Below are 15,152 nucleotides of genomic sequence, written 5' to 3' on the forward strand. Positions count from 1 at the left end.
TTTATTTTCTTCATTGTAATCAACCACAATACTGTACAAAAACCTGTAGAATATGATAACTATTAACACAGAGGCAAGAAATATTCAACAGAGATGAAAACTGGATGACAAAAAGCTGTGGTCAGAGTAATATTATACAGCAGCAAGTACAGTCATTACTCCATACAGGTCAACAATTCGTAAGCAGCATGTCCACAGAAAATAGTAACAGTGAATCAGTTGGGACATTCTCCATAAGTTCTGTAATCAAGCTGCTCATTACTCTCTCAATGTAATTCAGAGTTCTTGAATAGTTGAAGATGAGAGTGACACCTGTGGACCACCTAGCATAAGTGTGTCCACACATATGACATTCAGTATCTCGGTCTACTATATACAAATGTCACACTCCTTAAGTGATTTCTTCATTCTCCAGTGTCTCCATAAAACAGGCATCTCTGTGAGCTCGAAAATAAATATTCCACAACATTTTGGCAAAATATCGTTATATTTAGATTAGATTAGATTCAGTTTTTGTTCCATAGACCCAAAAAATGAGTTGATTCTCGTGGGTGTGGAACATGTGAGTAAGTATGACATAAAAACATAAAACAGTTGAATATAATACTTACTACCCCTGATCATTTGTCAGGAGATAGTTGAAAATAAGTTAATACAATGCAGTAAACTGGGACAGCTAACACACTACTGGCCATTAAAATTGCTACACCACGAAGATAATATGATACAGACGCGAAATTTAACCAACAGGAAGGAGGTGCTGTGTTATGCAAATGATTAGCTTTTCAGAGCATTCACACAAGGTTGGTGCCGGTGGAGACACCTACAACGTGCTGACATGAGGAATGTTTCCAACCGATTTCTCATGCACCAACAGCAGTTGACCAGCATTGCCAGGTGAAACGTTGTTGTGATGCCTCGTGTAAGGAGGAGAAATGTGTACCATCATGTTTCCGACTTTGATAAAGGTCGGATTGTAGGCTATCGCGATTGAGCTATATAGTATCGCGACATTGCTGATCGCATTGGTCAAGATCCAATAGCTGTTAGAATATGGAATCAGTGGGTTCAGGAGGGTAATACGGAATGCCGTGCTGGATCCCAATGGCCTCGTATCACTTGCAGTCGAGATGACAGGCGTCTTATCCGCATGGCTGTAATGGATCGTGCACCCACGTCTCGATCCCTGAGTCAACAGATGGGGACGTTTGCAGGACAACAACCATCTGCACGAACAGTTCGATGACGTTTGCAGCAGCGTGGACTAACAGCTCTGAGACCATGGCTGTGCTTCCCCTTGACGCTGCATCACAGACAGGAGCGCCTGCGATGGTGTACTCAACGAGGAACCTGGGTGCACGAAAGACAAAACATCATTTTTTCGGATGAATCCAGGTTCTGTTTACAGCATCATGATGGTCGCATCCGTGTTTGGCAACATCACGGTGAACACACATTGGAAGTGTGTATTCGTCATCGCCATACTGGCATATCACCCAGCATGATGGTATAGGGTGCCATTGGTTACAAGTCTCGGTCACCTCTTGTTCGCATTGACGGCACTTTGAACAGTGGACGTTACATTTCAGATGTGTTACGATCTGTGGCTCTACCCTTCATTCGATCCCTGCGAAACCCTACATTTCAGCAGGATAGTGCACGACCGCATGTTGCAGGTCCTGTACGGGCCTTTCTGGATACAGAAAATGTTCGACTGCTGCCCTGGCCAGCACATTCTCCAGATCTCTCTCACCAATTGAAAACGTCTGGTCAATGGTGGCCGAGCAACTGGCTCGTCACAATACACCGGTCACTACTCTTGATGAACTGTGGTATCGTGTTGAAGCTGCATGGGCAGCTGTACCTGTACACACCATCCAAGCTCTGTTTGACTCAATGCCCAGGCATTTCAAGGCCATTATTACGGCCAGAGGTGGTTGTTCTGGGTACTGATTTCTCAAGATCTATGCACCCGAATTGCGTGAAAATGTAATCACATGTCAGTTTTAGTATAATATATTTGTCCAATGATTACCCATTTATCATCTGCATTTTTTCTTGGTGTAGCAATTTTAATGGCCAGTAGTGTATTTACAGAATTAACACACTGTCAGAATGAAACACTGTTATGCACTATTAATAAATTTACCATATGCAAAATACCTAATCTTGACTGTTGTGACTGATGACCATAGATGTTAAGTCCCATAGTGCTCAGAGGCATTTTTGACTGTTGTGACCAAGTGTTGTCAAAACTAAAATCTAACATATTTTTACTTAAGCTGACTTAACAGTCTCTGTTAAGATATTCATCTATGGAGTAGAAGGAGTTGCCTATCAAAAAGTCTTTCAAACTCTGTTTAAACTGTGCTTTATCTGAAACCAAGTTTTTAATGGTTACTGGCAATTTATTAAAAATGTGTGTTCCTGAATATTGGACCCCTTTTTGGACCAAGGTAAGTGACTTTAGGCCTTTATGTAAATTATTCTTATTCCTAGTATTGATACTGTGTACTGAGCTATTGGTTGGAAATAGAGATGTATTAACAAATTTCATTAAGGAATAAATATACTGAGAAGCAGTGGTTAGAATACAAAGTTCCTTGAACAGGTTTCTACAAGATGTTCTCAAATTTACACCACAGATGATTTTTATCACATGCTTTTGCACCCTAAAAACTTTTGGTTGGTTTGATGAGTTGCCCCAGAATATGATCCCATAATGCATAATAGAATGAAAGTAAACAAAGTATGCAAGTTTTTTTTAAATATAAATATATCTCCTACATCCGACATCATTCTCATGGCAAATAGACTTGTTTAGGCACTTAGGCAATTCTGTGGTATGCCCTTCCCAACTGAATTTATTATTAAGTTGTAATCCCAGAAATTTAACACTGTCAACCTCTTTGATCTGCATGTCTTCATACGTTATACTCATGCTGGAAGGTAATCTCTTACAGGTTCTGAACTGCATATACTGAGTCTTCTCAAAGTTTAATGACAAAGAATTAGCTTTAAATCACTTATTGATGTCAGTGAAAATTTGACTAGCAGCTATTTATAAATCTGCACTTGACTTGCTACTTATTGCAATGTTTGTGTCATCTGCAAACAAAACAAACTTAGCATCTGGCAATGTAACAGATGAGAGGTCATTAATATACACAAGAATGTTCCTCTTCCTTTTTGGCCCCACATGTCACCGTCTTCACAATATCCCATACAGTTTTTATTTTGTTACCTGATGTAATTATCTTTTTCTCATAATAAAGCTGCTTTGATTGCTGGATTAGTTGCTTCAATATTTCGCAGTATTCTTTGTAATGCATTACAATTCTAACCTCAGAGCTGTTTCTAGATAGTAGATAGTCTCCTTTTTGTCCCACATGATATCTTTATGCCTTGTGTAATCCACGGTTTATTTTTTGACTTATGTATGAGTTGAGTTACCTCGCTGTTAGTGTGGCGGGTGCCAACAACATAGCTCATAACGAATCCGGAAAGTGCATAACAGGTTTGGGGGATTTTTTAAACGTAAATATGATGAGAAACACTGTTGTTGTGACAATACCTCATAGACATGACTTCACGTATAATGCGTGTGTGAATAAAGAAACCCGCAAAACCAACACTAGAATAAAACAATTATGCTCTACTTACGCAAAATGCAATGTAGTAGATATCAACAGACTGGCGAAAAATCTGCACACTGAACACGGTGAGCATCTGAATTACCAGGGTAAAAAATTTCTCTGTCACGAGATAAGCAAAATTATAAATTAAATTCAAGAATGCAACTGTCTAGTTTCTGGGGACACTTATGGACCTCCTTTTTTATGCAATACAACGTTACAGGGGAAGGAAGGGTAGAAACCACGTTAAGGGAAAACTGCAGCAAAGTAATTAATTCACATAACTGTGTTGTTTTAGATCAATCGGTGAAAATACATGAACATGCAAGATCTTTTGACATCAAAATACCTTTCTGTGCAGATAACAATGTTCTCCTTCTACATATAAATGTATAATCACTTTGTGGTAAAATCAATGAACTGCAGTACTGGCTTGATAAAATTAACTGCAGTATGTTGTGTATCAATGAACACTGGATGAAAGAGTCTGAAACAGACTTGTTGTTCCTCCAGGATATTTGCTAGTTACTAGCTATTGCAGAAGAAGCATTTCACATGGTGAAGTCTCAATCTACATTAAAAACAAATTAGATTTAGATTATTCAGTAGTAGACCTTTGCAAAATGTGCCTTGAAGGCATATTTGAAGTAGCCGGAACGGTAATACACGCACAAAAAATTGTAATTGTCAGTGTATCAAACTCCAAGAGCTGATGAAATAATATTTGTAGAAAAAATTAAAACACTAATTTTGCAGTTGTCCAAATATAAACAACATAAAATTATAATTGTAGGTGATATTAACATAGATATAAGGGCAAAGAAGAGACATGTTATCTATATGGTTAATTCTTTGAAGTCATTGAACTATTATTGTCTTAATGAAAAGCCCACCAGACAGAATGCATGTCTTGATAACATAATTAGTAATGTATATAAAGATACTCTTGAATGTGACATAACAGAATTAGGAATATCAGATCATGCAGGACTATGGCTTCAAATAGAAAATTCTGAACTCAACACTAAAGAAAGACAAGTGACATATAGACTTCTAGGAGAATCCAATGTAAACAACATGATTAATGAGTTACAGGAAATTGATTGGTCTCATAAAATTAATAATAATAAGGCAACTGATGAATGCTTTACTATTTTCCTGACAGAAATTAAGCACATTGTAGAAAAGACGTGCCCCACTGTAAACAAAAGACAACATCCTGATAATACACATAAGCAATGTCCTACTAACAAGTTGTACACTCCAAAACTTAACAAACTTAGGATACTACTTCTAATTCTGAAGGATAAGTCTAATAAAAGTGATCAAGACAAGGCAAATTACATAAATATGAGAAAACTTTACAAATCAGAAATAAAAGGGGCTAAGTGCAATGCAAATGATGAATACATTTTGAATTCCAAAAATAAATGTAAAGCAGCGTGGAAGTCATAAAACAGGAAATTAATAACATCAATAAAGAAAACAACATCCCTATAGACTGTGATACATTCAATGATTATGTAAATACTGCCACCACCACTCCACTCAATAATTCTACCATAGATGCAGAAGCACTACTCATCCATACAAACCAGACTAGTGAGAAATTTACTTGGAACCCTATCACCCTAAATTAAATTTGCAAATCGATAAACAAACTAAGCAATTCCAAAACAGAAAACTATTATGGACTCAGTAATTTCATCATAAAGTGTGTAGCAAAGGAAATCAAAATGCCACTTCTCTCACTGTCAAACAGAGTACTAGATGAAGGAATTTTTCCACAATGTCTTAAGCTCACAGTTACACTACCTATGTATAAAAAAGGTGATAAAAACCTCCCAAACAACTACAGACCCATATCAATAGTACCAATCATATCCAAAATAATAGAAAATTGCATGCATATGCAGCTATACAGCTATTTTGAAAGCAACAAACTATTAAATGAACAGCAATTCAGATTCAGGTCTCACCTATCAACTATAAAAGCAATTGAAGCTTTGGTGAACAATGTATATGAAGCATATGAAAAGAGGCTGCATATATCTTTAACACTTTTTGATTTAAGCAAAGCATTTGATTCAGTGTCTCATGACATAATCTTTAAAAAGTTAGAATACTACGGCACTGAAGATATACCACTCACCTTATTCAAATCTTATTTAAGCAGTAGGTTACAGCTTGTATATGCAAATAAACAGAGATCAGCAGTACTCCTTATAAAAAGAGGAATACCCCAAGGCTTGGTTCTTGGGCCTTTCCTGTTTATTGTCTATATTAACGATTTCTCGAATTATATACCATGTAAGAATATACTGTATGCTGATGGTATAACACTAATAACCTCAGGTGACAATTTACAAACTGTGCTGGATAACAACAGAGAAATAATGCAACTGTGCATAAACAATACAAAAACAGAAGAAATAATTTTTAATCTAAAAGCTACAAAAAGTAAAACTAAAGCAGTGAAACTACTTGGATTGCACGTAGACCAAAAACTATCCAGGGAAGAACACACCAATCACCTGTGCAGCAAACTAGCCTGTGTACTTTTTTTTTTTTTACTGTACAAACTGAGAAACAGTGTGATCAAACAGCTGTTACTCCACTCATATTTTGCTTTCTTCCATTCCCATCTGGAGTATGGAATTTTGCTCTGGGGTAATTCCTCAGGGGCTAAATGTATTTTCAGATGGCAAAAGAAGGCCATCAGATGTATACTAGGATTAGCACCCAAGAGATTCCTGCAGAAACCACTTTAAATATCTCAGTGTATTGACAGTACCTAGCATGTACATTGTATAACTGTTTAATGTATGCTAAAGAAAATCTGGACAAATGCAGCACAAGATGTGATTCACACACACACACACACACACACACACACACACACACACACAGAATACCAGAAATAGTCGCTTGTTGGATTTTTCTTTCTTGAGGCTAGCTGTTGTCCATAATAACTATAAACATTTGGGCACAAAAGCTTTTTAATAAGTTACCATACTCAGCTCATACAGCCCCATTTAATAAATTCAAGAGTGTATTGCAAAACTGGTTAAAATGCAGTGAACTCTATACAATTGAAGAATTCCTAGGGAGTACTCACTATAATATAAGCTTTTAATAAGTGATAAAGAAATGTTTTCAATTCTTAAATAAGCTAAATAATTCTGTGTATGTAAGTGTTTATTGTGCTTAACTGTACTCCATTGTAAACTTTGACGAAGCAAATTGTATGAAAAATACTGAAAGGTCGATAAAAATATTCTATTCTATTCTTTAGGGGAAAACAATTCTCAAAAGTGGAGGCAACTTTATTAATGAATGCTTTGTATTTTCCATTTGAGTCAGATGTATTGTGAACAACTATCTAGTCCATGTCTTTCAGCAATTTCCTGAATTTCTCAATTTTTGACTTATTTATTACCCTCCTGTACTCAGATTTAATAGATTTTTTATCCTGTCAAGTTTCAACATTTAACACAACATGCTGCATGTCATGATCAGATAGCCCATTTATTATTGGGTTTGTAATATGACTTTCTTCCCTAGATTTGTCTACAAAGATATTATCAATATTTATTAGGGATTTTGGCCAGGATGAGTGATGGTGGGATGTGGGGTCGTGAAGGACAAGCAGATGATTGTGTGTGTGTTCTATCCTACTGCAATCAAACAATCAATGTCTGATCCAACAATACAATTGTCAACAAGTAGTAATTTTATATCACAAGCTCAACTGGAGTATGGCCTGGTAGGTGTGAATCAGCTCATGCTTCTAATTAACTTCAAGACTGTCCAACAAATTTGCTAGGTGGGAGGAGGAAGAGGCAAATGGTGTAAGTGGTATGTGGAGAACAAAAATGTCAGTGATATTAGTAGAAGAAAGTGACAATACAACAACACAACAAAGAACAGAATTGTAAATTTATGTTATAAAATGTGTTCATTTTGAGTTGGCGTGAGGTCCAACTCAAAATTAACGCACTTTATAACACAAATTTTTGAACACCTGTACACAACAGCAAAGTCTGTCGAAACTGGTTGTCTGGAAATAAAGAAATATTTGTTTGAGGCTTTCCCGGCGCTGCATCTGCTTGATAGGTTCTCGGGACTTACGCCGGATAATATTGTAGAAGCCGCACAATATTTCAGCGAGACAACTGCCCGCCATCTTCAGGTGCTACTGTCGCGTCGCTGAGAAACGCGCCAATTTATATGCTGGTTTTCTAGAACAGCGCAGGCGCCAGCGGGGCATAACGTCATCGAAGACCAATCGTAGACAGCGTCGAATACCAGAGTCCTCTGCTGGAGAAACGGGTCGCGGTCTGCGGAAGCGCTCCGCGGCGCGGGAAATGCGGCCGGGAGCGACGGACCCCGTTCGCGCGCGCGAGGTGTTGGTGCCCGATTTAAGCATCTGCGCTAAGGCTTCCCATCTGCGTTGACTCGGTGCGGTTGCTAATCTGTGGCTGACGGTTCCTTAGTGCCGACAAGGCTGGTTCCCAGGCTTTGCTCAGGTGAAACCCCGTGTCTCTGTTTATTAGCTCACTGCTTATACGTATTTCGACCGCCTCTTTGATGATGGAGTCCCAGTATGTGGAAGCATGCGAGAGGATCTTGGTTTCTTCGTAATTCATGCCGTGTCCCGTGTCAAGGCAATGTTCAGCAACCGCAGATTTCTCTGGCTGACCCAACCTCGTGTGACGTTTATGTTTGTCGCATCTGTCTTTGACCGTACGACACGTCTGGCCAATATAAGATTTCCCACACTGGCACGGGATTTTGTATATTCCTGGTCTCCTCAGGCCGAGGTTGTCTTTAACAGAGCCCAGCATCGATTTCACTTTTGCTGGAGGCCGGAAAACACATTTAATCCGGTTTTTCTTGAAAATTCTGCCCAACTTAAAAGACACGCCACCGACATACGGTAGAAAAACCAACCCTGTGGTGTTATCTGCTTCTTCAGGTTGTTCTTGAGGTTTGGAGCGTGCTGGTCGAAACGCGTTCCGGATCTGCTTCTCGGAGTACCCGTTCTGGGCAAATACAGAGCGGAGATGGTTGAGCTCTGCCGATAAGCTGTCCTGATCTGAGATGGCTCTAGCCCTATGCACTAGCGTCCGTAATACACCGCTGCGCTTTGAGGGGTGATGATAGCTCGTAGCTTGTAAATACAAGTCTGTGTGCGTAGGCTTCCGGAACACACTGTGACCCAAGGAGCCGTCACCTTTTCTACGCACCAAAACATCCAGAAACGGGAGCTCACCATCTTTTTCTACCTCCATGGTAAAACAGATACTTGGATGGATGGAGTTCAAATGTTCCAGGAAAGAAGGAAGCGTTGCTGTCCCATGCGGCCATACCACAAACGTATCATCTACATATCTCCAAAAACATTTGGGTTTCAGAACCGCCGTCTGAAGTGCTTTGTCCTCGAAATCTTCCATAAAAAGATTTGCTACTATGGGAGACAAAGGGCTACCCATAGCAACACCGTCAGTCTGCTCGAAATACTGGTTGTTAAATAAAAAATAAGTCGAGGTAAGCACATGTTTGAAAAGGTGTGAGACGTCCCCATCCAGCTTGGCTCCTATAAGTTGTAATGAGTCCATCAGAGGCACCCGTGTGAACAAGGAAACCACATCGAAACTCACTAATAAGTCTGTAGATTCAAGACGCAAGTTCTTCATTCGCCGTATAAAATCTTCTGAGTTTCGAATATGGTGTTCACATTTCCCCACCATGGGACTCAGAAGAGAAGCCAGATGTTTAGCTAGATGGTATGTTGGGGCACCTATATTACTAACGATAGGGCGAAGCGGAACATTCTCCTTATGTACCTTAGGCAGGCCGTAAAGTCGTGGCGGAACTGGCGCTCGTTCTCTTAAACTCTTCTTCAGATGGTCAGGAAGTTGGATGGATTTGAGGAGAGCAGATGTCCTCCGTTGTACGCTGTATCCTGTAGTAGGTCCATCATCTTGCCAGGTGTTTTAAAACTTCCGAATGACGCTGCTGAAGAAATAAGGCGAGAGGCTTGTAGATCAATAACCAGGACGCCTGCACCCAAGCAGAACGTCACCACTGAAGAAAGAGAGCGCTCCGTTCTTTAAAAGAAGACAAAGATATAGTAATTTTACCAGCTGACAAGGGTAACGCCACTGTTATTATGCCTGCTACATCTTATTCTGGCAAGATGATGGACCTACTACAGGATACAGCGTATCGTCGACTCCAGAAAGATCCGACGGATGCCATACAACGGAGGACATCCGCTCTCCTCAAATCCATCCAACTTCCTGACCATCTGAAGAAGAGTTTAAGAGAACGAGCGCCAGTTCCGCCACGACTTTATGGCCTGCCTAAGATACATAAGGAGAATGTTCCGCTTCGCCCTATCGTTAGTAATATAGGTGCCCCAACATACCATCTAGCTAAACATCTGGCTTCTCTTCTGAGTCCCATGGTGGGGAAATGTGAACACCATATTCGAAACTCAGAAGATTTTATACGGCGAATGAAGAACTTGCGTCTTGAATCTACAGACTTATTAGTGAGTTTCGATGTGGTTTCCTTGTTCACACGGGTGCCTCTGATGGACTCATTACAACTTATAGGAGCCAAGCTGGAAGGGGACGTCTCACACCTTTTCAAACATGTGCTTACCTCGACTTATTTTTTATTTAACAACCAGTATTTCGAGCAGACTGACGGTGTTGCTATGGGTAGCCCTTTGTCTCCCATAGTAGCAAATCTTTTTATGGAAGATTTCGAGGACAAAGCACTTCAGACGGCGGTTCTGAAACCCAAATGTTTTTGGAGATATGTAGACGATACGTTTGTGGTATGGCCGCATGGGACAGCAACGCTTCCTTCTTTCCTGGAACATTTGAACTCCATCCATCCAAGTATCTGTTTTACCATGGAGGTAGAAAAAGATGGTGAGCTCCCGTTTCTGGATGTTTTGGTGCGTAGAAAAGGTGACGGCTCCTTGGGTCACAGTGTGTTCCGGAAGCCTACGCACACAGACTTGTATTTACAAGCTATGAGCTGTCATCACCCCTCACAGCGCAGCGGTGTATTACGGACGCTAGTGCATAGGGCTAGAGCCATCTCAGATCAGGACAGCTTATCGGCAGAGCTCAACCATCTCCACTCTGTATTTGCCCAGAACGGGTACTCCGAGAAGCAGATCCGGAACGCGTTTCGACCAGCACGCTCCAAACCTCAAGAACAACCTGAAGAAGCAGATAACACCACAGGGTTGGTTTTTCTACCGTATGTCGGTGGCGAGTCTTTTAAGGTGGGCAGAATTTTCAAGAAAAAGCGTATTAAATGTGTTTTCCGCCCTCCAGCAAAAGTGAAATCGATGCTGGGCTCTGTTAAAGACAACTCGGCCTGAGGAGACCAGGAATATACAAAATCCCGTGCCAGTGTGGGAAATCTTATATTGGCCAGACGTGTCGTACGGTCAAAGACAGATGCGACGAACATAAACGTCACACGAGGTTGGGTCAGCCAGAGAAATCTGCGGTTGCTGAACATTGCCTTGACACGGGACACGGCATGAATTACGAAGAAACCAAGATCCTCTCGCATGCGTCCACATACTGGGACTCCATCATCAAAGAGGCGGTCGAAATACGTATAAGCAGTGAGCTAATAAACAGAGACACGGGGTTTCACCTGAGCAAAGCCTGGGAACCAGCCTTGTCGGCACTAAGGAACCATCAGCCACAGATTAGCAACCGCACCGAGTCAACGCAGATGGGAAGCCTTAGCGCAGATGCTTAAATCGGGCGCCAACTCCTCGCGCGCGCGAACGGGGTCCGTCGCTCCCGGCCACATTTCCCGCGCCGCGGCGCGCTTCCGCAGACCGCGACCCGTTTCTCCAGCAGAGGACTCTGGTATTCGACGCTGTCTACGATTGGTCTTCGATGACGTTATGCCCCGCTGGCGCCTGCGCTGTTCTAGAAAGCCAGCATATAAATTGGCGCGTTTCTCAGCAACGCGACAGTAGCACCGGAAGATGGCAGGCAGTTGTCTCGCTGAAATATTGTGCGGCTTCTACAATATTATCCGGCGTAAGTCCCGAGAACCTATCAAGCAAAGAAATATTTATTTGGTCTTGGCTTTAGAAAGTTTTTACCAAGTCAAAATGTATCTTAATTCAGTTCCATTTTCTCTCACATCCTCATCTCTCATTAAGTCTTATGTGCGAGATAATTCTAAAATGACACCCAATTTGAAAATTATACAGCAATCCGTACTTATTTATCTATGTAGGTGTACATTTGAGGCTATTTGTGAAAGTTTCTCTAGGTCTTGCATCCATCTACAGTTGAACAGCAAAAATAATGTAGTCTGTACAAAGTACTCACATCAAAGGCAATCTCTCTCTCTCTCTCTCTCTCTCTCTCTCTCTCTCTCAACCCCCCCCCCCCCCCGCCCCCCCCCCCCCCCACAGACACACACAAAGCATTGTAGGTACTACTCTTTATTATTGTAGTTTTAACTGTATGTTAGCTGTCAGGAACCCTCCCTCCTTTTCACATTCTGATAATTGCTTCTCATCTTATTAATGCAGGTGGACTTACAAAACAGTTGTACTGTAATTCCATCAGAAGATTATATGTCCAACAGTTAAAGGCAAATGTTGGAATGCTTTGTTGTCTTCTGAATAACATAATTTTCTAGTTACAGTTAGCAAACCATTGCGGATAACATCCAATTGCATCATATGTATACTAACTTGAATGGTTTCACAGCAATAGCCTTTGTAAGCTGCCCAATTGCTGCACCAAGCTCCTCTGGGGTGTGCACAAGATGATACTGACAGCCGTGTCGCAACTGCAATTCTACGAGGGCCTCCAGCAGCTCATCTTCGGATGGTGATGATTCTGTGTAATAAATTCCCTTCTTCTGTGGTTTCTTGTTCCTAAATAAATGAAGTTATGTTTATCTTAATAAAATGTAACTGTGGTCATGTGACAGCTGAAAACAGGCAGATCATTTTTTTGGGGGGGGGGGGGCGGGGGGGGGGTGTGAGGGATGAGGAGGAGGAGGGGGGGGCGGGGGGGGGGGGGGGGGGGGAGGTCAGACACTAACCATAACAATGCAATGTTTAGTAACCCTGTCAGACATGCGTATGCAAGATATGGATGTACTGATATGCAAATTATCACCCATGTTTGCTGTGCCCATCTGCCGTGGGAAAGCAGACGTAGCAGGGTGGTCACATGAATTTCTGTAGCTGGCAAATATTAAGGCTGTCCGACAATGGACTCATTCTCAATTGCTATTCTCCAATGTGCCTCTACAAGTTAATTAAGATCACCACTGTTTACGTGGATGAACATAACCTTGTGCTAGATAGTACTTTGGCAGACAGGCACGTGGTTTCCATCACCATACGAAAAGTGGGATTGTCCTTAAAATTATAATATCCATACACGTGGATAATGAAGTAGTAGTGCTTGGACTTTCAACGTTTCTGCCAGGAGCTACTACTTATATTATTTCTATCAAGAACTATTACTGTTTGGATTATTGATTAATAGACAATTTCAATCTGAAACTTCCTGGCAGATTAAAACTGTGTGCCGGACCAACGCTCGAACTCGGGACCTTTGCCTTTCTTGGGCAAGTGCTCTACCAACTGAGCTACCCAAGCACGACTCACGCCCCGTCCTCACAGCTTTACTTCCGCCAGTACCTCACCTCCTACCTTCCAAACTTTACAGAAGCTCTCCTGGGAACCTTGCAGAACTAGCACTCCTGAAAGAAAGGATATTGCGGAGACATGGCTTAGCCATAGCCTGGGGGATGTTTCCAGAATGAGATTTTCACTCTGCAGTGGAGTGTGCGCTGATATGAAACTTCCTGGCAGATTAAAACTGTGTGCCGGACAGAGACTCGAACTCGGGACCTTTGCCTTTCGCGGGCAAGTGCTGGCGGAAGTAAAGCTGTGAGGACAGGGTGTGAGTCGTGCTTGGGTAGCTCAGTTGGTAGAGCACTTGCCCGCAAAAGGCAAATGTCCCGAGTTCGAGTCTCGGTCCGGCACACAGTTTTAATCTGCCAGGAAGTTTCATATCAACACACACTCCGCTGCAGAGTGAAAATCTCATTCTGGAATTTCAATCTGTTGTGGCAGAGAGTTTATCTGTGTTCCATAAATGTTGTTGGGCTGAAAGTCAGGGTACAATATTGGCAGCGAGCAGGTTCCAGTTATGGTTAGCCTAGCATTCCAAATGATGCAAAATTTCTTGAGCTTTGATAGCAACAGCTAAATCAGCAACCAGAAGTGGGTCAAGCACTTCACTAATTCTACACTGCAGCAGTCACGGGCACTGCTAGCTGCCTTGGTATTTCAGTCATTGAACAAGGTTCAAAAAGACTGGGAAGTATGTGTCTTGCCCTGCGCATCTGGGTAAATGAAATTAAGTATCTGGAGTGACAGTGGGTTTTTTGTTATTGTACGTGAACACAGCTATATAACTTGGAACAAAAGTTGGCATCATTGTCTGATCCATCTGTGTTCCCTCTGTCTGACATTCTCATTATTATCCGACATTTTCCAACAAAATGCATAGAGTAGCAGCCAGGCAAGAATTCTTATTGCACCACAAGTCACAAGCTGTAAATTATGTGTCTTGGATTCAGATTTGAAGGGATAGATTAGAAAATGAAAATTCACGAATGATATGAGCTGTAGTGACTTGTTAAGAACCGGATAACAAGGTATGTACACAAGCCTTAAGACAGTCTGACACCTTCCTGACTGAGGTGCTACAAACATTGTGTGCATTTGAAATATCACCAATTGTGCAGTAAACTTTTTGGTACGATACTGATCTTTAACATGTGGCCCATAGCCATAGTGATAAAATGCAGCAGGTTTCCATAACAGACTCTAAAGTTGTAAACAAGTTTCATTTGACAGAAGACAACTGGCCTCTCCGCAAAACTTGTCTTGTATCAGGTGTTGTTTGTGGCAATACACCTTTCTCCTACTTGCCTGGGCTGCTTTTCTTTGCATCCCAGATGAGAATGCCTAATAATCAGGGCAAATATTATAAGTGTTTACTTAAACATTGCACTGCAGGTATATGTCATAGCATGGTGGGCACTAGGCTCTGGCCCCAGTGATCATGTGCAGGCAATGCATAAAATTTAGCTACTTGCAACAGTATAAGACTTTCCTTTTGATACCATTTCATTACTCTAGTTGTTAACCAGTCTATGTATTTAGTATGTGTACTCCCTCATTCAGTGAAGTGCTATCAAAGTTGGGGGTATAGCCACTGCTTAGGTTGTGTACAACTGATGGTTGTTTACAATCAATTCATTTTTTATGGAAATGACACTATGTAATGCCTTAAAAAAGTGTTGTTCAGCTTATATGTGAGTGCAGGCTTTCTAAGTGAATTTCATATATGAAGTCTTCACAGGTTGTCAGCTGAGTAGCGTTGTCGTCTCATAGCAATGTTTCGATGGAATGCATCTCCATCA

At 41.3% G+C, this 15,152-nt stretch overlaps 1 protein-coding gene across 5 annotated transcripts in view; it reads right to left on the bottom strand.

The window, feature by feature from the left end:
- The window catches only part of LOC126418572 (crossover junction endonuclease EME1), a 66,794-nt gene that overhangs the window by 13,706 nt on the left and 37,936 nt on the right, over positions 1 to 15,152 (bottom strand). For all 5 annotated transcript variants that reach the window (XM_050085415.1, XM_050085399.1, XM_050085425.1 and 2 more), the window contains exon 8: positions 12,394 to 12,579. In XM_050085415.1, the coding sequence (XP_049941372.1) occupies positions 12,394 to 12,579 (186 nt within the window). The remainder of the gene's footprint in view (positions 1 to 12,393; positions 12,580 to 15,152) is intronic.

The sequence above is a fragment of the Schistocerca serialis genome, chromosome 1 (assembly GCF_023864345.2).
Source record: "Schistocerca serialis cubense isolate TAMUIC-IGC-003099 chromosome 1, iqSchSeri2.2, whole genome shotgun sequence".
Classification (NCBI taxonomy): Eukaryota; Metazoa; Arthropoda; class Insecta; order Orthoptera; family Acrididae; genus Schistocerca; species Schistocerca serialis.